Source organism: Enhydra lutris, unplaced genomic scaffold (genome assembly GCF_002288905.1).
Source record: "Enhydra lutris kenyoni isolate GAN:26980312 unplaced genomic scaffold, ASM228890v2 scaffoldscaffold80, whole genome shotgun sequence".
In the NCBI taxonomy this organism is placed as follows: domain Eukaryota; kingdom Metazoa; phylum Chordata; class Mammalia; order Carnivora; family Mustelidae; genus Enhydra; species Enhydra lutris.
This window is the reverse complement of record NW_019154164.1, coordinates 3,521,936-3,544,481: the sequence shown is the minus strand read 5'-3', so window position 1 is coordinate 3,544,481 and position 22,546 is coordinate 3,521,936. Positions and strand designations below refer to the sequence as shown.

At 43.0% G+C, this 22,546-nt stretch overlaps 1 protein-coding gene across 1 annotated transcript in view; it reads right to left on the bottom strand.

The window, feature by feature from the left end:
• Nucleotides 1-1,994: 1,994 nt before the first annotated feature.
• LOC111160972 (transient receptor potential cation channel subfamily C member 5) overlaps nt 1,995-22,546 on the bottom strand; it is a 128,836-nt gene continuing 108,284 nt past the window's right edge. Inside the window, exons 7-10 of the mRNA XM_022524385.1 lie at nt 6,619-6,822; nt 6,330-6,371; nt 5,232-5,321; nt 1,995-2,782 (exon numbers count right to left, since the gene is read on the bottom strand). Coding sequence (XP_022380093.1) covers nt 2,090-2,782; nt 5,232-5,321; nt 6,330-6,371; nt 6,619-6,822 — 1,029 coding nt within the window. The 3' untranslated portion in view covers nt 1,995-2,089. The remainder of the gene's footprint in view (nt 2,783-5,231; nt 5,322-6,329; nt 6,372-6,618; nt 6,823-22,546) is intronic.

Sequence of the window (22,546 nt, the reverse complement as noted above, 5' to 3'; positions counted from 1 at the left end):
TTGCTATCGTAATGAATTACGAGCACTATTTATTACCAAAAGTAAATTTGACAATTGGAAAATTCGAATCCGTAAATTCAGAAACCTTCCTTCTGGGAAATCACCTGTTATTGATATCAAGGTCATTTATGATTGCCCCACTTAGGGAAGCAGTAGAGAAGTTGGGAGTTGAGTAAATAATCACTTCAGCTATGATCAAAGAATTATCTGGGGACAATCTCTTATCAGATGGGTTTTGATGCAACTTGTTCTCTTGATCACTTTTCCTTGGATCCGAGCTTTATTCAACACCCCCTCAGATTCCCCCCTCCCCACCAATTTGTCTCTTCATGTGCAATGTTTTGACCATCAGGTATCAAGCTAGAGCTGGAAATAGGAATCAATTCAAATAACCCAGAAACTACACTGTCCCAAGCTATTTTGGACACATATATGCATTCTTTGAAAATGCTTCATTTTACTTGTACCAGAAAGTACACACATGAATTTAGATGGATTTCTGTTACTGTTAACATTTACAAGAACAGAAAAACACTTAACTTTCTTACTTTTCTGAGCTATGCACTATTAATTTACTCTCTAGGACCCACACCTAGGGCTGGTTGGGTCATATGTTAGAGTGTGAATTGGGGACAACTCTGTGCTAATGTTGGTAAAAAATAATAAAAACAAAACCACAAACATCAGAGGCAAAAAAAACCCCCAAAAATCAATCCCACCCTTGGTGAGCAGGTTATCACTCAGTGGTTATTGGGTCAAAATGATGACCATATGCATCATAGACTTCGTTTTTAGCCTGAACGTTCAGATTTTGATGAGGTACTCTTCAGCTGTGGAAAAGAATTTGTATCTATAAATTCTGCTTTCTTTGAAGACAGAATTTGGATCACGTTTATGGTTCCATGAAGTCACTAGGGTTATGTTATGTATCTAACATAAGTTGACACATGCAATTCTACTGTCTGCAATGAATATTAAAACTGCAACCTGAATTAGGTTATCTAGACCTAAAAATTTTTTTTTCATCAGAATGCAATGAATTCAAATGAAGATGCTCTTTTTGGATTCTGACACCTCAGCAAGATGTAATTTTTCTGATAAAAAAAATATTTTCAAACCCAGACTTTCACCTTAGAAATGCTTTTGATAGCAATGATGACTAAAACTATCAACAGTAGATAGGTCCCTATAAATGTACCAGCTAATTTTTTTTTTTTTTTTTGCCAATGTATGAGATGTAGCAACTACTGGTTAGAGTGCAGCGGAGGGTCTTAAAAACAGCACACATCCTAAATACTAATCTCAATACTATCACATTTTAAAAGGTAGTAAGTCAACTGAAACACACAAACACAGGAAAGGAATTCACTAACTTATTAGATAGGACACATACTATGTGGTAAATATTCACTGGCACACGTGGGGAAACTAACACATCTTTTAGAAACGAAACACTCAACAGCCCCCACGATAAGGAGAAATCATTGTGTTTAAAAACAAAAACAACGAGAAAGGCCAGTTCTACCCAGAAACCACAAGCTGACAATTCTTTGGAGTCTGTTCAGTCTCCCTTTGATGCTGTTTGTTGAACTGGAATGGGCGACAGACATCGATAGGCAGGTTGGCTTGCCTCATCTGATAGCTGGTGGGGACTGCCGAGCACCTCCCTCAGCCCCGTGGGGAAATGGCATGAGATCCTGTGAAAGGTCAGGACTCTGCGTGGCAGCAACAGTAGCAAAGTGGCACCTGGAGCTTCAAGGAAGCAAGGGGAAGAAAAGCAAAGCCAAAGGGTAAAGTACCCGACTGCACCTCTGCTGATTTGGGGCAAACACCCCTGCAGCTGGTTGTGAGATGGACTTCATGTTAATAGGCATAAAAAGGCAAACAATAGCAATAATAATCATCATACTAACAAGAACAAAAAAAATGGAAAATGTGGCTATAAAAGACAGTGAAGATACTGGGAGTTTCACTCTCCTTTCTGGTGGGGGCGGTGGGCAATGAAGGAATCAGATGCTATGTCACCTCTGAGAGCAAGGAAATTACAAATTTTCTCTTGTGTTCCACAACAGGGGATAGGGGCTTAGACTTAGAGCCGCGTTGTAACTTGTTCTTCCTGTCCATCACCCCATTTGTGCATGAGCAGGTCGCAAGCCTCTCCCCAAGTTTCAAATACATCCTCTGAGGAGTCTAAAAGTTTAGAATTTGAGGAGCAGATGCTGGATGCACAGTGGAGAGAGCTAGAACAGGCTAGGGGGCATTCACTGCTCTCAGCAGCACCCCGGGCGTCACCTAATTCTACCTCACTGAGGTTAATTTCACTTTGAGAACAGGCCCCTGCTTTCCCTTTCTCCATCTGAGAATATCTGATGTCCTGCCACATATAGTGCTGCTGAGCGATGCCATCCGAAATGGTGTACATTGGCTCTGAACTGGGTTCAGACATATGACCATTAAATTTGGAGAACAAGAGACCGAGTTTCTTGAGAGAAGGACCCATGAAGGACCGTTTACTTGATGACTCAGCTTTTGACTTCCCTTGGGCACCCCCGGCTCTTGGCATGGTTCTGATGAGAGGTGGCCCGTGGCAGGCCTTTTTCTTGCAGCCCAAGTTGAAAGAGACACTCTTGGATTTGGCCCGAGCCCCACCACTGCCATCATTGGTGTCATCCCTCTGAGAGAGTTCAGTGCTGCTCGCGGAAAAGCTTCTCCTTGAGTGTTTCCTGTTTCCTAAGAGGTCAAGTACTTCATATCGAAAGCTGGAAATGTCCTGCTTTAATTCCTAGGGCAAGAGAGAAGACACATTAAGAAGCTTGATCTTTAGTTCAAAATAGGCTCATTGGGTGTCCTTCAGAATGTCCCGGATTTTGCCTAATGGCAAATCACAAAGTACACAGACTACCAGCAAAATCTCACATTATTCCAGCACAAGAAAAACATACTAATAATTCTGTGGGCAGGGCTGGCCATTGGAAAAATTGTGCAGTTGGCAAAGTTGATTTCAGACGACCCTCATCAGGAGGACACCAACAGACTTGTCCCTGCTAAAGTGCTAACCAGCGAATAAGGTACTAGCTCTCATAGGCATATCTGCATATAGGAAGACTATGGAAGACAGAAAAGCTTTTAGGACCCTAAGGAATAGAAGTAGGGAAGTGGAACGTGTCAGGTTAGAGACTGCTCTTTGAAGTTCCCAGGAAGTGTCGTCGTAGGGAGGGGTACAAGCAGGGGGCAGTGGCAGGCAGAGAGAGAAGCAGGCTCCCCACCTGAGCAAAGAAGCTGATGCGGGACCCTGAGCCAAAGGCAGACGCTTAACTGACTGAGCCAGGCATCCCCAGGAAATGTCTTCTATCTTTAGCTGGCTGCCTAGATGCTAGATTGCTCCTTTAAAAACCACCTTTTAAAAGCTTAAGTTGGATCCTATTGCTCCCCTGCTTAAAACTCTTTAGTAACTTGTCACTGACCTTGGGTAAAAGTAGAAATGCTATTCCAAGGACTACAAGGTCTTTCAGGGGCCCATGTGAGCTCTTCCCACTCTTTCCTCGGGCTCTTTACTGTCCACCTGCATGGACGTATTCTCTCATGCCTCTGGGCCTTTGCCCGTGCTGTTCTCTCTGTTTAGAAGCCTCAGCTTAAACACAGCTTCTTTTGAAAAGCTGCCCTGACTCTCCAGATCCTAGTTGAGTGTCCCTCCTCTCTGTCCCACAGCACCCTGTGTTTATCCTGTCACAATACTCAGTCATTTGTCACCTTGTTACTGTGTGTCACTCCACGAGAGTGGGGGCTGGTGATATCTTGCTCATCACTGTACCCCAGCACCCAGTAGAGTGCTTGGCACATAGCAAGCCCTCAATAGCTGAGTTACATCTATGGCTTAGGATAATGGCCTTTTTAAAAAAAAGATTTATATATTTTTTTGAGGGGGAGAGAGAGGAGTAGGGAGGGGCAGAGGGAAAGGAAGAGAGAAACCCAAGCAGACTGTACTGAATGTGGAGACTGACACGGGGCTCGATCCCATGACCCTAAGATCATGACCTGAGCCAAAACCACGAATCAGAGCCTCAACCAACTGCACCACCCAGGTACCCTGGATAATGGCCTTTTTATGTTCCTTAGAAAATATGCATGTGTGGACGCGTGGGTGGCTCAGTTGGTTAAGTGTCTGCCTTACCTGCTCAGGTCACCATCCCAGGGTCCTAGGATTGAGTCCAGCATTGGGCTCCCTGCACAGGGGAGAGCCTGCTTCTCCCTCTGCCAGCTCTGCTTGCTGCCCCCCCCCCCACGCCGCTTGTGTTCTCTCTCTCTCTCTGACAAATACATAAATAAAATCTCAAAAAATAAAGAAAATATGAATGTGTTCTAAGGTAGGGCTTCTCAATCACTTGACATGTTAGCTGGATAATCTCAGTTGTGGGGGGCTGTCCTGTGCATTGGAGGATGTTTAGTAGCAATTTTGGTCTCCACCCACTAGATGCCACTAGCACCCACATCCAGTGTGACAATGAAAAATGTCTCCAGACATTGTCAAATGTGTCCTAGGGAACAAAAGTACCCCTGATGGAGAACCACAATTTTAGACTTACGCTAGTATCAGGAAAATTTTTATGTTTCGTGGTAGGGTTTATTAAATCTTAGATTTAATAATGGTTTAGTTGGTTTTCATCTTTGAAGTAAAGAAGGCCTTTACGTCTACAGGCATCTTCCTTTTGCTTTTTTGCCCCTCACCCCGCATCCTTGTCACAACACTTAGAGCCCTCAATTCCCATACTGGGAGATACCCAGAATATGAAAAGGATGCATAAGGCAAATTTCTTTTGTTCATAAAGCTGATTGTGGTGACAGACATTGATGAAATCTCTCCATGGACTGAATGAGAGACGATTCTTACTTTATTTTATTTTATTTTATTTTTGAAAGAGAGAACATGAGCAGGCAGGGGGAGGGGCAGAAGGAGAGGGACAAGCAGAGACTGTGCTGAGCGTAGAGCCTGACTCAGGACTCCATCTCACTACCCTGGGACCATGACCTGAGGTGAAATCAAGAGTTGGACGCTTAACCAACTGAGCCACCCAGGTGCCCCAGTGACAGACCATTCTAAGAGAACATAAAAATCATAACTGGTTTTGCTGTATTATAGGCAAACGATCGCCAGAAACCTCAAACGCTGTGAAGATTACATAATGCTTAAGAAATGTGAAGTGAGAAATTAAACCACTTTGTGATTCAATTACCTTAAAATTTTCTTCTGTTAGTCCCTCGTTTGTTTTGGAATTTCTTATCATAGCAGCCACATATCTTTTGACTAAATTCCTGATGACTTCCTGGAAATTAAAAAAAAGGGGGGGCATTTAGTTTTCTTCTCAGGCTCTCAGGAAAATAAGAAACACTGTCAAGAAATAAAACATGCTCAGACTGTCTTTGCAATAGGAAATCCTCCTGGGATCCAGTCATTTTCCGCAAAAATCCAGTTAAATGCGCTGGCTAAACAAAGAGTGACTGTGTGTCCAAATGTGTTGGCAGAGCAGGCCAGCAAAATCAAATTCACCCAACAAGAAACCTTTCAGCCCACAAAGAAGGCAAACACATATTCACATTTATAGAATAATGAGAGTGGAATAATCCTTGGAAAGTCATGGCCAGTACCTCCCTTTGGGGCTACACTAAACTACAACCCTCCCACTGAGATGAGAGTTGTTCTTCTCTCTTGTAGAATTGATAAAGTCACTCTTCGGTGTCACAAAATCTGCTGATTTCAGTGTCTATTAATTACATAATCCAGATATTTTTCTTAAAGTCAATGCATACTTCTCCTTTACAGGTATGCTCTCTTTAAAAAAAAAAAAAAAGATTTTATTTATTTTAGAGGGAGAGTGGGGGAGGGGAAGAGGGAGAGGGACAAAATGAATCTGGCACCCCACTGATCACAGAGCCTGGTGCAGGTGTGTGGGGCATGATCCCATGACCCTGACATCATGACCTGAGCCTGAATCAAGAGTCGGAAGCGCAATTGACTGAGCCACCCAGGCCATCTCGGGATGGCCTCTTTTTACTTAGCCTCCTGGGAATGGCACACACGTGGTCACTCTACTTTGTGTCAGTAAGGGTGACGATGATAGCTACCACTAAACATGCCAGGACACACACGCCCACACGCACACACACTATTATGCGTACATGTTCATCATTCGATTCTCGCAACCCTGTGAGTGAAGTTATAGCACCCCTGTTTAACAGATGAGGAAACCGGGGCTCAGCAAGGTTAAGTGACTTGTCCAAGGTCACACCACTGACCAAGAACGATTTTGTTTAGTCCCTGGGATGAGCTTTACCTGATAATGTTGATTCTGTATCAGGCTGTCAGCATGGCGTTCCTGTAATTGACAAAGGACAGAGAGCTCACATCAGTGGTCTCCCAGCAGCCCAACCACTCAAATATATTTCTAAATATTAGGACTGGAGAACAACACAGGAGCTCCTGCCTGACAACCCCCCACACTTCTGTAGGTTGGAGTGATTTTATGCTGTTTAATCTGGGGACTGTCATGAAGGGGGGGCAGTCAGGGAGGAAGCCAGAAAATAGTTTTTTTAAAAAAGAAATGGAATTTTAAAAAGCCTTACCGTGAAGCTTCTCAAGTTGTGCCTCCTCCGTCTACCATCAGGGTCTCTTTTGGGGCAGAAGGTGTTGTTAAACCAGTTACCAAGGTAGAGAAATGACTTGGGACTGGGGATGATGTTGAAAGGAGGTGGCAAGGTGCCACCTTCATCAAAGTAACTCATCCAGAGCTTTGTCCTTGCAAACTTCCACTCAATATCGGCATGATCCTGTGAAAGGGAAGTTCAAGACTTTGGAATGGGAAACTGCAAAATGCACCCAGGCCTCCTTCTCAAAGTTCGGCTTGCTTCTTTAGAGGGCAATCTGTCAGTAGGTATAAAAATTCAAGTTACACATACCCCAGGACCCAGTAATCCTTCTTTGAGTGGTTTATCTGATCATTATATTTGCAAAAAGAGGTATGCACAGGGTCTTTCGCTGTTAGCACCGTCGCTTGTCAGCAAAAAAGCTAGCAGTGACATAAATATCCAACAGTGGGAGCTTGCTTGAGTAAATGATATTATGTCCACAAAATGGCTTTCAATATAGCTATTACAAATATAGTAGATCTATCACCATTTTATAGATAGAACATATGTATGTACATATGTGCTGATCCAAATATCTGTAAGAGCTCCAAGACCTGGAAGTGAAAAAAGCAACATAAAGCCTCTATTGTGTACAATGATGCCATTTATGCACCTGAAGAACCCTTTATAGGACATGCTTACATGTTCTAGACAGGTACATACCAAACTGTCAACAGCGGTTATTTTTAAGGAATGGAATTCGGGTGGGCAGGCTTTTTTTTTTCTTTAGGATTTATTGATTCATTTCAAAGAGAGAGAAGGGGCAAAGGGAGAGAACCCCCAAGCAGACTCCCTGCTGAGTGTGGAGTCCAACGGGGCGGGGATGGAGGAAGGGGGATGCTCCATCCCAAGACCCCTAAGATCATGACCTGAGCCAAAACCAAGAGTCGGATGCTCAACTGATGAGCCACCCAAAGAAGTGTCTGTTCAGATCTTTTACCCATTTTTATTGCATTGTTTTCTTACAGGTGAATTTGTATATATATATATAGAGAGAGAGAGAGAGCGCATACCTTGGAGATATCGTGGTCTCTGTTCCAGACCCATCACAGTAGAACAAATATCACAACAAAGCAAGTCAAATGAATTTTGTTGTAGTGCATATAAAAGTTACATTTACAATATACTGCTGTCTGTTGAGTGTGCAATAACATTATGTTCAAAAAACAATGTGCACACTTTAATTAGAAAATACCTTCAAGATTTATTTATTTTAGAGAGAGGGAGTGGGGGCAGCAGAGGGAGAAGGAGGGGGAGAATTCTTAAACGGATACTGTGCTAAACGTAGAGCCACTCTCAGGACTCTGAGTGAGTGACATCACTTCGCCATGTTCCAGGTGTTAGAATTGAGTCGCTAGCCCACAGTCAAGGGGAAAAGATTGTATAAGGGTTCAAATACTAGGAAGTGGGGATCGGCGGGGTGGTGTCTCAGGGGCTTCTTAGCACATGGTATCACTTCCCAGAAATTAAGAGACTGAATGACTATAATCTTGAGTAACAAATCCTTTCCTAAGTCATATGGTTTTTAATTCCTTGCTTTTGATAAAATATAAGGCAAACCTAATCAAGTTCTCAGATGATAGATTATTAAAATATTATTTTACAAAACATCATTACATGACTTTTTGGCATGTAACTCAGAGTTCAAGAAAATTGAGTGACAATGGCATAATAAAACTGTCCATTCACATATACTTATTGATATGAAAAGGTTTCTTAGCACTTAATTTTATAAAAATATAAAAATATAGTTGATGCTGAATTTTGTTCCTGCGGATATTCTGTGGATATAATAACTAGTTAGAGGAAAACCCTATTCACATATTTAAGCAATTCATTTCTAGTAAAAATGTATTTTTATGTCCTACTTATTTATCAGAATTTGTAAATATATTTGTGTTCTTTTCAGCTGTTTTGTACTGCTAATCATGGAATCATAACTTAATTCAAAGGAAATGCTTTAACATTTATTACCGTCTGGCCACAGGAAATAAAAAATTAAAATTTAATTTATAGTTTTGTTATGAAGAACTATTATAGTGTGATCGATAGTAATAAAATATTTAGAACAAAAATTTTATAGCATTAGGTTAAAATCCTGTGGGGATGTGAATGGAAATAAGAATTCAAGGAGAAAAGGAATGACGTAAACTTCCTGCCTTTAAAGAAGATTTTAGCCATTTAATTTTAATTTTTTAAAGATATTATTTATTTATTTGACAGCAAGAGAGCACAAGCAGGGGGAGCAGGAGAGGGAGAAGCAGGGTCCCTGCTGAATAGGGATCCCAATGCTGATCTAGATCCCAGGACCCTGGGATCATGACCTGAGCTGAAGGCAAGATGCTTAATAAACTGAGCCACCCAGGCGCCCTGCCATTTACTTTTTAAATACATGGTTATGAGTTACAAATCACTATGGGATTCAGATTCCATCGGATACATTTAATTGAGTGATTGGATAGTTTTATTTTAAATGTCAGTATTTACCCTATTCCAAAAATGGTGTCATTTGCAATGGTTTAAACTTAGGATGACATATCTATATGTCAACCTGAAAAAATATAAAAGTATGTATAGATTTTTTTCCTCCAAATTCATAAGAGAGTATGCTGGAAAAGCATTTGAATGCCCTTAATGAGACCCAGGACTAAGACAGCTTCAGTATATTAAGTGCATACACATGCATGCATGTGCGCACGTGCACACACATATGATACATATATTATATATAATATATATTATGATATAATATATTTTATATATGTGTGTACAATTATAGGTATAGTAACCATCACTGCCCTGAAATCCTGCCTTGAGAGACATAGGTGCTGTAGGCAAGCTGGCATGTAGAGGAGGACAGGGGTTCTTTCCACTACATTGCTGAGCCCATAACACCAGAAACAAACCTTGAATTTTCATTTTAACTTTTTTAAAAGATTTTATTTATTTATTTGACAGACAGAGATCATAAGCAGGCAGAGAGGCAGGCAGAGAGAGAGAGGGGGAAGCAGGCTCTCCGCAGGGCAGAGAGCCCGATGTGGGGCTCGATCCCAGGACCCCGGGATTATGACCCAAGCCGAAGGCAGAGGCTTTAACCCACTGAGCCACCCAGGCGCCCCTCATTTTAACTTTTGATGGCCCCAAATAGCCAAACTTTCATCCGCACCATGTTTCCATAGCTCTTGAAATGAAGTAGCTATTCAGTAAGAATTTCCTCAGATTAACTGAGTCACATTTTCAAACTTGCCTAGGTACCCCAGCATCTGGAAATGCTCTTTTCTTTTTTTTTTTTTTAAATTCCTGTGTGAGTTAAGCTTTTTGTTTGTGTTTTAAACGCTAAGAAGTTATATCCCTTTAAAAAAAATAGTTGTCTAAAATGCTGTGGGAAAAAAGACATCTGATCTCAACAAAGAGTAGAGTCATTCAGTGGGCCAAGTGATAAACCATAGACATCTTTACGAGCTCGGGAAGCTTTCTGGTGTCCCTCATTGCCCCTAGTCCATTTAGATGGAGGATATGATTTTGGCTAAGCATTTTGAAAACAGCTAAAGGATGCCCACTGCTACCATTTCCTGCCCCTAGTACTCAGGTGGGCTCAGGCTGGGAATTTCTATGTATTAATTGAGCAGAGAGGTTACTGCAAATTACTGTCTTGATAGTGCTTTTCCATTAATTTATCATGTATTAAATCATGGTCTACCTAACCTCCATTCTTTGGTTCCTATGTTGAGAAATGATTCCAGAATATTCCAGACAATGTGCTAGGTGTTGGGTAGAGAGAGATGACTGTCCAACAGTGGTGGTAGGAATATCAAACGGAACATGATTAGTGTACAGAATTAAAACTCGAAACCTGAAGATCTGGAAATAATAGAGCACCTGGCAGGATTAAACCATGTGAGCCATGAAGTGATTAGTAAGTATTCATTCAAATATTCACTCATTTATCAAGTATATATAGACCTTAGATGTTAGGACTGTAGCAGTGAACAACAGGGACAAGAAGATGAGTTGGAGTGTAGAAATCTGTTTTATTTTCAATCCTTGATCTAATTTGAATTGCAAGATTATAGCTGTGGCTTTTGGAGTTGTATTAGTCTAAACCTTCTTGAATGTATGAGGCCCCAAATGTTTTTATGCATCTGCACGGGGCTAGCCTTTCACCTTGTGTGGTGGACAAATCAGACGTTGTCTTTTTCTTTGGTTATTTTCAGTGTTTGGTGGCAAAGCTTTCTACTTTCTGCCCTACCCTTTCTGCTCAACTATTACTTTTGAACATTCTCCGAGATCAGCCCCTGGGAGGGTTCTTTTGTATAAGAAGATTGTATAAGCTTAATAATCTCAAAAAGATGTCTATGGTTTATCACTTGGCCCACTGTATGACTCTATTCTTTGTTGAGATCAAATGTCTTTTTTCCCACAGCATTTTAGACAACTGTTTTTTTTTTTTTAAAGGGGCATAACTTCTTAGTGTTTAAAACACAAACAAAAAGTCGATACAACCATGGGCTGCAGTTCTTCCTCTTCCATACTTTCCCAAATTTCAGGACTTCTGTGCTACCATATGTGCTTTTATTTACTTATTTTTAATTTTTTAAAAGATTTTATTTGAGAGCAAGAGCGAGTGAGGGAAAGAGAGAGAGAGAGATCGAGAGAGAGAGCGAGCGCATGAGCCAGCGGGGAGGGCAGAAGGAGACAGAAGCAGACTCTCCACTGAGCAGGGAGCCCCATGCGGGATTCCGGGATCATGACCTGAGCCGAAGACGGATGTTTAACCAACTGAGCCACCCAGGTGCCCCCATAATGTGCTTTTAATAACACATGGATTTACATATGTGTTCTAGTTCACATGTGTGCCATGCATTGCCTTTGAGATTATCAGGTCCTGTAGAGCAGGCCGGGGCTTCTACTTATTTTATTCCCTCTCACTGTCCCAGTGTGATGTACTGTGACTGGAGAACATACCCTTAAATGTTGTTGACTAGCTCAGATTCTGGACACATGGCCAGAGCAAGGCCAAATGCACATGTCTCTTCAATTTCATATTTCTCAACTAATCCGAGCTCAAGGTTATTTGTCTTGCAGTCAAACCATGAGGCCCATTTCTTACCAGCTTTTGACAAATTCTTACGCATTCTCTTAGATCTCCTGCCAGCAACCATCTTGCCTTAGCCAATTGGAAAGCTTTATAACATAATGCAAAGGGAGAGTGGCAGGCATCGACACAGTAGAGCAGAGCTAATAATAATTTTTAAGGAGAAAAGTTCCTCCCAGGAATCTTGGGCCCCATGGCAGGCTGGTTGGAGGGTGATTTCGGGTAAGGGGATATTTTGGCATTTTTTCACATTAACTAGTAGCTGCTTACTTCATTTGGGCAGAAGCCCAGCTCTGTTTCTCTGCGAGGGGAGAGCAACACACCCCAAACTGAAGTGAGAGAATTCACTTCCCTGGCATTTCAGGGGAAGCCTATCTCACTTGGAGAGCTTTCTTTTTCTGGTAGAATTCAGGGCATGCTTCTCAAAGGTTGGTGTGCATATGGGGCATTTGTTAAAAATGCAGATTTCTGGACCTCACCCAACGCTATACGTTGTATTGTGGTTTTGCCTCTGGGCTAAAAATGCCATTTTAAAAAAGATGTAAGTATTTAAAATATATCATGGTTTTTGTTACTCCATTTTTGTTTGTATTCAGTTTAAAAAAAACATACAGGAATCTTCAGAATATGGAAGTAGTCCAGGTCTCTTGGAAGTCCTGAGTGGAGAAAGTCCCCTCAGTGAGTATAGTCATTCCCTTCCATATCCTGACCTCTGGCTTACTATGCATGTGTGGTGGTCTAGAGGGGTGCCAGTTCCCATCTCTAAAGAATCGGCCGTCTTCCTCTCTTCCCCAAGGTGGCTGGGTGGGTAGAATGCCCTGTTCCCATCACTCTGGGGCCTGCTGGGAGTGACTTTGATATCAGTTTCTCTACTTTAGAGCCCTCATAGCGACCTCAGTTCAAGGGCACAAACTCAGCAGCAAAACATCAGGGTATAAAACAGAGTCCTTTCTCCAGCACCAGCTCACTGCCAACCATTGTCCCCATTGTCCCTCCGACCCGAGGACTGGTGCCCCCTCAGTAGTCCAATTAACCCTTCTCAAACTGCAAGATCCTCCTCATTGGATGTTACAAACATGTCCTTCTCCCAACTGAACGTATGCAGTTGTCTGGTGGGTGGCCATTGTGTCTGTCCCTCCCCACCCCTCCCTCAGCCTCTCCCCAGGCAGGAAACCACTGTGAATCCCTCTCCTCCATTCTGTTGCTAAGTGGTTGGAATGACTACTGCTCTGACGACTCAGGGGCTTGGTGCGTGTTACTCTTTTCCTGGTTACCTACCTTCCAGCACAAATTCAGCTGCTCAACCTCAGCACCCATGCTCTGGCTTCAGTCTCCCGCTCTCAACTCCCTTCACATTCCACTACTGAGAGCAAACACTATCCTGTCTCAGTGCTTCCAGAGTGGTCCCAGCTGTTTGCAAATGGGGGCCAGAAAGCAGGGAAGGCACGACAAAAGAGGATATATTTGAGCGGGGCCTTGAGAGATCAGCAGGATTTCTGTAGGCAGAGGTGGAGGGAAAGAACTTTCCAGAAAAGGGCAACACTATGAAAAGTGAGGAATAGTAGAGCTGTTGAGCATGGCCATTGAAGTAAAATGAGTTACTTGGGATTTGCTGACAGAAACGGTTCTCAAACGTCAGTGAATATTAGACTTGGCTGGGGTGCTTGCCAAAATGCAGATTCCTGGGCCCCCCTTCAGACCTACAAACACTGAAGATGCTGCGGGGATGGGAGGATCCAGAATTTACATTGTTAGCAAGCTTCTTTGGCTGATTTGGATGCAGGTGGTGGTTGACCGCACTTTTGGAAACACTGGTTCTGGGATTCTACCTGCTAGTTCAGGTGTACTCAGCAGTCCGAAGCTCTGCCTCCTCCCTATCTTCCTATGGCCACCCCTCCTTCCATCCCTCTCTTGACAGGACAGCAGGAAGTTTGTCCACCCCAAAGATAACTGTCATGGCCACCCCTCCTTCCATCCCTGTCTTGACAGGACAGCGGGAACTTTACACCCCAAAGATAACTGTGATGAGGCCACCCAGCAAAATGAGCAAAGCTGACTTATCAGGCTTCTATGGAAGGAATACGGGGGAGGGGGGGACGAGGGACAAAGGCAGCTCTCTACTCTTTATTTTTTTTAAGATTTTATTTATTTCTTTGTCAGAGAAACAGAGAAAGTGCACAAGCAGGGGGAGCAGCAGGCAGAGGGAGAAGCAGGCTCCCCGCTGAGAAATGAGCCTAATCCTGGGCTCAGTCCCAGGACCCCAGGATCATGACCTGAGTCAAAGGCAAGACCCTAAACTGACTTTGCCACCCAGGTGTCCCCTAGCCTTTCTTAATGTGTGCACAATATAGCCAAAGAGCTGAAAGGTGCTGGAGAGGATATTTGGTGGTCCCTGAGGCTTGGTACTCTCTGGGTTTTCTTTTGGGCAGGGGTGAGGGAGGTTGATAATGTTTAACACTGTGGAATTATTATTTTTTTCTCTTGGTTTTATTGTGATATAATTGGCACATAGCACCTATGAGTTTAAGGTGTACAACATGATGACTTGACCTACATACGTTTACCACAGTAAGTGTAATTAATATCTGCATAAAGATACAAAAAATTTCTTCCTTGTGATAAGAACTTGCTACATCTACTGTCTTAGCAATTTTCAATATATACCATATATATATACATATATATACACATACCATACACACACACACACACACACACACACAGGCCAATATATACCAGTAGTGTTAACTCTAGTCCTCATGTTGCACATTACATCCCCAGTACTTACTTATTTTAGAACTGGAAGTTGGTGCCTTTTGACTACCTTCCTCCAATTTCCACTCCAGTGAACACAAATCTGATCTCTTTTTCTATGAGGCTTTCTTTTTGAGTTTTATTTTTTTAAAGATTCCACATGTAAATGAGATCAGACGATATTTGTCTTTCACTTCCTGACTTATTTCACTTAGCGTAATGCCTTCAAGGTCCATGTGTGTTGCCTATCTGATAGGAAGGCATTAGAGAGTCCCCATGCCATGACGGCCAGCATCCCTTGTCTGGATGTAGGGAGGGAAATTCTTCCTGTACTGAGGACAATAAAACTGGCAGGAAAAAAAGACAATTGCAAATTGATCTGGTGTCCTAGGTCCCTGAGACTGCAGAAGGATCCACTTTCCACCTTCCAGAATGGTACTGCAAGGTTCTCACAAGCATCACAGGGGTTTATTTAAAGACCCTTTAGTCTATGGAACACAAGCACACTCGTAAAACAAGATAGGTCCTAATCAGTGGACTGTCATTCTGTTTCTCTCTCTGATTCCAAGGCATATGGCAGGGAAAGAAGCAAACAAATTGGTCACTCAAAATCCCTCCTCTGTGATCCACCTCTGACCCACTCTACTGCCTTCAAAGAAATCATCTACCTCTGGAGATTCAGAATGACATTTGGGCAGTTGTAAGTTCCTACATTCTTGTGAAATCAACCAGTGGGATAGCAATCCCTTACTACCTCCTCTGCTGTCATCTTGCCAGTTTCAATTATCTTCCTCTTCTTGTCCTCCCTGTCCTACCCTAAGGTGTGTGTGTGGGGGTGAAATGGTGGGGGGAAAGAAACAAGAGGGGGCTCAGGGTAACTGGATGCTGGAAATTAAGGATGCGTTTCTTTTCTAGTGGACACCACTGACCACTATCTGTTGTTATGTGAGGAAGGTGGGGCCATAGTAGAGTAGAACAAAGCATAGATAAGTTTGTTGTTGTTGTTGTTTTGTTGCTGGGTTTTTTTGTTTTGTTTGTTTGTTTGTTTCTGGTAGGCTCCACACTCCGCTGAACTCACCACCCTGAGATCAAGACCTGGGCTGAGATCAAGATGCTTAACCCACTGAGCCACTCAGACACCCCAGCATAGGTAAGTTTTGGTTGAGGAATGGCACCGTACAAGTCTTTGGGTAATATAAAATATGTAGCTCATATGGAAACAAACCATGTTTCTTTCTCTAGGCCTCCAGTTTATCACTGCAAAACAACAACAACAACAACAACAACAACAACAACAAACCCAACTATTCTTGTGATATCTCCAGTGGTCCTCAAAGAAAATAAGCTCTAATTGGACTCTCAGATCCTACTAAGCTCCATTGCTGGAAGAATTGTCCCACCCTCCATCCTGACAAGGGGTGCTGGCTGTCCTGGCATGGGGACTCTGTTAATGCTTTCTGAAGCCACTGTCTTCTCTATGTAAGTGATTTCTGGCCAGTTTCAAACACAACGGGCCAGAAAATAAAATGCTAAGTGTTTTAGCTTGCCCCTGGGAAAGGGACATCAGACCGCCAGAACTTCCCACCTGTCTAGAGCTTTATGCTTCTCTAAGCACTTTTCATATTTTCTCATTTGATTCTCAGACCCACCCCATGCAGTTGGTGGTACACTGGTTGTTATTCTGTGTGTGGCGAATGAGGTCTGGAAGGAGAAATTACTTCTTGGGGGTCACATGTCTAGTTAGTGGTAAAGCACATCTAGAATCTGAGTCTTCTGACCCTGTGCTTCCACTCAGATCGGCCACTTACTTGGTTCACTTACTATCTATGGGAATAGTGTTCAAAAAGCATTCAGTTGCATAATGTCTGGAAACATCCATAACATCTGGCCACACCCAATCCGCATCAGAAGCTCCTGGTAGCGTGACTTTCTTGTGTCCTCATTCCCTGCTCCTCACTCTCCTGCTAAGCAACCCCCCTTTTTTTTAAGATTTAAAAAAATTTTTTTTGAGAGAGAGTCTGCATACAAGCATGAGTGGGGGTGGGAAGGGGCAGAGGGAGAAGCAGACTCCCTACTGAACAGTGAGCCCGATGTGGGTTTTGAGCCAAGGACCCTGGGATCATGACCTGAGCTGAAGGCAGGTGCTTAACTGACTGAGCCACCCAGGTGCCCCTCCTGCTAGCCCTTCTGAGCCTTGAGTGTGGGGTCATCAATACCCAGTGGGCTCCTTAGATCCTCTCTCACACCTCCAATTAAATTGGCAACTCAAGGCTTTACTTCTCCAGGGGTCTCCACAGAATGACTGAAGGTATAACGACCAGGGTAAAAGAGGAGGGATTTGGGGAAAATCTTTTTTCTGTTTATGTTTTAATTGTATTTTTTCCTAGTCAGGAAAATAGGGCTGACTTATTCTTATCTGTCAGTTCTCAGCTTAAATATCACTTCCTCAAGGAGACTTGCCCTGAACAAGCAATTTAGATTGGGCTTCTCTTCACAGCACCTTGCTCTGCTCTCTCACACCAACAATCACAACTCACTTTAACAGACTTGTCCCCATTTAATTATTCTTAGGCTCTCCACTAGAAGAAAAGTTCACTGAGGTTAGAGACTTTTGTCTTATTCACTATTGCAGCTCTAGAGCCTGGCACAGATTGGATTACAACAGATTTTTGTTGTTGTTGTTGTTTTTTGAGAGAGAGAGAGAGAGAGAACCTGTAAGCAGCTGGAGGGGGGCAGAGGGAGAGGGAGAAAGACAGAATATTAAGCAGACTCCACACCCAGCATGGAGCCTGATGTGGGACTCAATCTCACAACCATGAGATCGTGACTTGAGCCCAAACCAACAGTTGAACGCTTAACTGACTGAGCCACCCAGGCACCCTTATGACAGATTTTTGTAGAAGGAATTTGCTGGAAATCAAAGGCAAATATGTCAGTGAAGGCAGCATCAGTAAGGTTTTTCAAGCGTATCATCTTATTGGTTTCACTGTACCCTACCGAGGTAGGTTTTATTACTATTTCCTTATAAATAAGCCTCACCAAAGTCAAGAAACATGTCTAAGGACATACCACTAGAAACTGGTGGACCATAATTCCAATCTGGGTTGGGATGATGCTAGGACCCAAGCTCTTTTAAAAAAAAAAATTATTTATTTATTTGAGAGACAGAGAGAGAGAGAGTGCATGTGCACACACAAGTGGGCAGGGTGGGGAGCAGAGGGAGAGGGAGAAACAGACTCCCCACTGAAGAAGGAGCCCAGGGATGTGGGGCTTAATCCCAGGACCCCAAGATCATGACCTGAGCTGAAAGCAGAGGCTTAACTGACTGAGCCACCCAGACACCCCTAGCACCCAAGCTCTTAACCACTAAGATGCTAAGGTGTACCATCTCTTTGGGAAGTGCACCAATTGAGATTTTGCAAAAAGCAGCAAGTTTATTCCTGTGTGTCAGAAAGGTATCTGCAAAAAGTGCAGAGACAGAGCCTGCTGATCAAGCTCAGAGATTTTGAAAACAGACCCCACCATATTCCTGGCCAGGCCTCTGTCAACCCAAGTTTCTTTTCCACTTGTTTCCTTCAGCTTTTTCTGCTTCTGAAGAGCCCTTTGCAGAGCTCTTGCATTCAGCCATGTAGGTTGTACACTGCACAATTTTGGCAGCACCGTTCACAGCAGACGTGGTGGTCCAGAAGCTCACTGAACTGTCACCTTTTCTGGGGGTCCCCAGAAATGTAAACTGAAAGGAGACACAGGTTGTTTTGCCTGCCTGTATCTTTCATTTGGTGAATACGGGCACCTTTTCCTTTCAGAGGACAGAAGCAATCAGATGGTGGCAAGAACTGCGGTTGGCTGAGCTCACCCTGCAGTTTTCAGAAATAACCAGGATTAATTCAGTCAGGCCTTCCATTTCTGAGCCTGGGCAGAAGAGAGAGGTGTGCCTGATCACGTGGGTGTGGGAAATCTACTTGTCTCTCTCCATCTGCCTCACTTATCAGGACGTTACCAGTCCTTTACAGGACTTACAGAACTCTCTAGACCACCCTCCTTTTTTTTTTTTTTTTGAGGGTGTTATTTATTCATTTGAGTGAGAGAGTATGAGTGGGTTGGGGAGGAGCAGAGGGAGAAGCAGCCTCCCCCCTACCCCGTTGAGTAGGAAGCTGGACATGGGGCTCAATCCCAGGATGCCAGGATCATGACCTGTGCCTAAGGCAGATGCTTAATCCACTGAGCCACCCAGGTGCCAGGGCACACTTCTATTTTCTGCATTGCTTCTTAACATCACCTGAGGAGTCATGGGCCCTGCATTCACCTTAACCTAATTGTTTGCAGACGGCAGCCTCTCAAGTCCTTGTAGAAAGAAAGAGAGAAAGGAAGGAAGGAAGGTAGGAAGGAAGGAAAGAAGGAAGAAAGAAAGGGCTTGCCATGTAGCCCCGGTCAAGTCTCAACCTTTGGAAGCCTATTTCCTCATCCATAACATGCAGATAATATTGCCTACACTCAAAAGTGCTCATGAGGATCAAATAAGACAATATATGTAAATATGCTTTGGGAAGTATAAAGCGCTATGTTACTATACTTATGAAATCCATCATGTAGGCAGATTTCTTTTCAGTCAGTTAATGCTTCCACCCATTGCCATAGAAATGTATTCATCTCCAAACACCAAACCCTTGTAATGGATATAAATCCACATTACACATTTTTTAACATGGTTGACAAACTATAGATCAGGAATTTCCTCAAGCTTCTCCCTGTCAGTCAGTGAAAAAGTATGTGTTGAGATGTGTTCCATGTTACTAAGCAGCAGGGGAATATAAAGAAAACCTAAAGCAGAGCCCCTGTCTTCATGGACCCTCAGTCTACAAAGGTAGAAGAGTGATACATATGGAAACAACTAGAAGAGCAGTAAGCAAACTATGGCCTGCAGGCCTAATCTGGCCTGCTACTTGGTTTAGAACAGCTTGAGAACTAAGAGGGGTTGTTACATTTCTAAGAGATTGAAAAGAGATCAAAAGAAGAGTAATTTTTTTTAACATAAAAACTTTATGAATTTCAAATTTCTGCACCCATAAATAAGGTTTTATTGGCACACAGTCATGCCCATTTGTTTTTGTATTTCTTATGCTTCTTTTGTGTTATAATAGCAGAATTGGATAGTGGTGACAGAGATCTTAAAGTCCACAAAGCCTAAAATATGCACTGTTTGTCCTTTTTTAGAAAAAATTTGGCCAACCCCTGAACTCAAGGACAAGGAGCTTAGCTTTGGTCAGCTTTGTCAGTTGCTCTGTCTCCACACATTAAAATATTTTGTCATATGCATTAGGAATTCACGAATTTGCTCATTTATTCAATAGATATTAAGTGAGAGCCTACTATGTGTCAGACACCCATATCCTGGTTAAGGATGGAGGAACTCCAGCATCAAGTATCTTGCATTAGTTAAATTTCCTGTATGAGATGAGATATTAAGAGAAAAACCCTGTAGCAAAATCTCCCAGAAGATTTATTGGGTGTTAGAAACTTCTTTGTACCTCCAGGAATCTTTAGGGCAAGGCCAATGGGAATTTTGGTGGAGTTAGTTGAGAGGATTCTAATTCTGATAGTTCAAACCTTCTTTAATAATGTTGATTTTCTAATGAATTAGGGGATCCAGAATACTTTCTTTTCTTTAACTATGGGATCTTCCAGAACTGCCACATTTATTAAGAGCAGCTAAGAGATAAATATTTGTCATAAAGCTTTTGTGATGAGCTCACAATTTTATAGGCCCAGGTACTTCTATATAAGGTCAAATCCCCAGGGGAAACTGGGAAAGAAAACAGAAAAAAGCAGAATCCTGTGACAGAAGAAAGAAGGATAAGAAAGAAATACAGTGACCCTTTCTCTTCAGTTTTACTCTCAGAACTCCTCTGTTTTTCTCTTTCAAACAAAAACAAATTTACTTTGACAGCTGATGTAATATAACTTCGCTGTCAGGCCTCAAGTGAAAGAAAGAGTAATGCAGCGGGTTGTTACCTCCTTCTGCGTATTGTGACTTCTGTGTTGTAGCTAAAAGACACCTCCTGGCCTGTGCTGTCTCTTACATGGATTTGGGCTACAACACAGGGTGCCGATGACCACAGAAGAGAGAGGCCTTATTAATAGTGATCACTCTGAGCTCATGTTTGGTTTCTAAACCTCAGTTGCTCAGAAATCACAGATTATTCGTACCACTTAGCTTTCCAGTCAACTGACTCTTGGTGCGCAAAACAATGGTAATGGGAACAAGCAGAATCCAAGAAGAACCCTATGTCCCAACAATGCCCTTTGGCCATGGGCCTTTGACCAGTCCGTAGGGAGGTGAGGTCTTCCCCAAGGAGCAATTCTTCCCAAGGCTAAGCACTGAAATCGCTGGAAATACAAACATGGTCATTTTTATGGACATAGATCATCCATTGATAGTTGTTATTTTAGAGTGGCTGAAGACACCTTTGGCTTAGGGACTGTTGCACAGACCTGATCCTTTGCAAAGCTGTGATGATGATGACATTTTCCTTCAGTGCCTCTAATCTCTTTTCCTTATTGGTGTCCCTTCCACAGTCTTTGGGCACTATTCCCTCATGGTCTGTCTCACTCGCTTGGCCCCCTGTGCAAACCTGATCTCAGTAAGGGATCAGATTTATTTACACTGAGTCACAAGTGACCTCCTAATAGCTTAACACATATTTGCATGCTAACTGGGGACAGGTCTTTAGGTTAGGGATTTCTGGATGACAGCAGGAGGAGGTTTGTGAATCCTCTGAGATTTTATGCTAAATTTGATCACCTTTGTTCTTTTCTTATCCATGTTCAACGGATGATCAAAGCAATCCATGACCCTAAAAAGGTTAAAGGAATTCTTCAAGGAAGAAATGAAATTGCAAAGAGAAATCTGAAACTGTGGTTCCGTGATTGTAGACCCCATGAGAAGAGGTGTCTGTCCTGTTCACCTGTCACCTACTGTGCCCCCAGTAACAAGAATGTAGTATAGTACGGTATAGTCTCTTAAAAAATATTTGTGAAATGTATTCATTTATCCACCCAGGAGAGATTTTTTTGTTAAATGAATGGGTGAAAGAATCAAGGACATCAGCCCACAGATGGACAGAGGAATTTTTGGGGCATGAAGCCCTTCCTGTCACTTGCATAGTTGGTCTTGTTTGGTTTGAGTCACCAAGGTAAGAGTCACCACAACAACTACAGATGTTCTTGCTGAATATCCAGGACAGGAGAATCTGGGATGCAGAGGAGCAGTGTGGCCATCTGCCCTGTCTGGTTGCCTTTTAGCACGAGGAAGGAAAGCCACTTCCCTTCATTGCCTTCTTCCCTTTTGCCCCCACCTCCTCTTTGTCAGTGACCAAGATCATTACTAGGTAGCAGCAGGCATCGAAGGCTGCTGCTGCTGTTGGAAGTAGACCTTCAGCATTTTCAGGTGGAGAGCTCTCGTCCTTAGCAGATGTGGGCTCTCAGACAGCTGGCCGACAAAACGAGGAGTGTACCTTGACGCGGAGCGACAGAGGAATCCGTCTCTGTGTTAGACCAGCAGGGGGAAGGCCAGGCCCAGGCAAGATGCAGAGATCAGAAAAGTCAGCCTTTGGTGCCCCCTGCAGCATCAGCAGAGAGAATGCTCCTCTTCTTGAGACTTCCTGAAGCCCGCTCGCTTGTGAGGACACTTTCAAGAGAGGCTTTTGGGGAGGAGAAGCGACCGCGTGAGAGGTGCCAAGGCAGTTTGTGTAAGCTGAAGGAGGAATTCTTGTCATGCAAATGAGCTTGAGAGCGCTGAACTTTTTACCCTTTGTGGGTGTGATTATCTCACGTGGGTTGTGTGATTGTTCATTGAGGAGGCAGGTGGTATTCAGGGCAGAGCTAGGAAGAAACTGGAAGTTCGAAGTGCACACAGGCACACTGAAGGAGAAAAAGAGAGCCAGGGCACACGCGCGCACATGTGTGTGTGTGTGTGTGTGTGTGTGTGTGTGTGTGTGTGTGTGTGTGTGTGTGTGT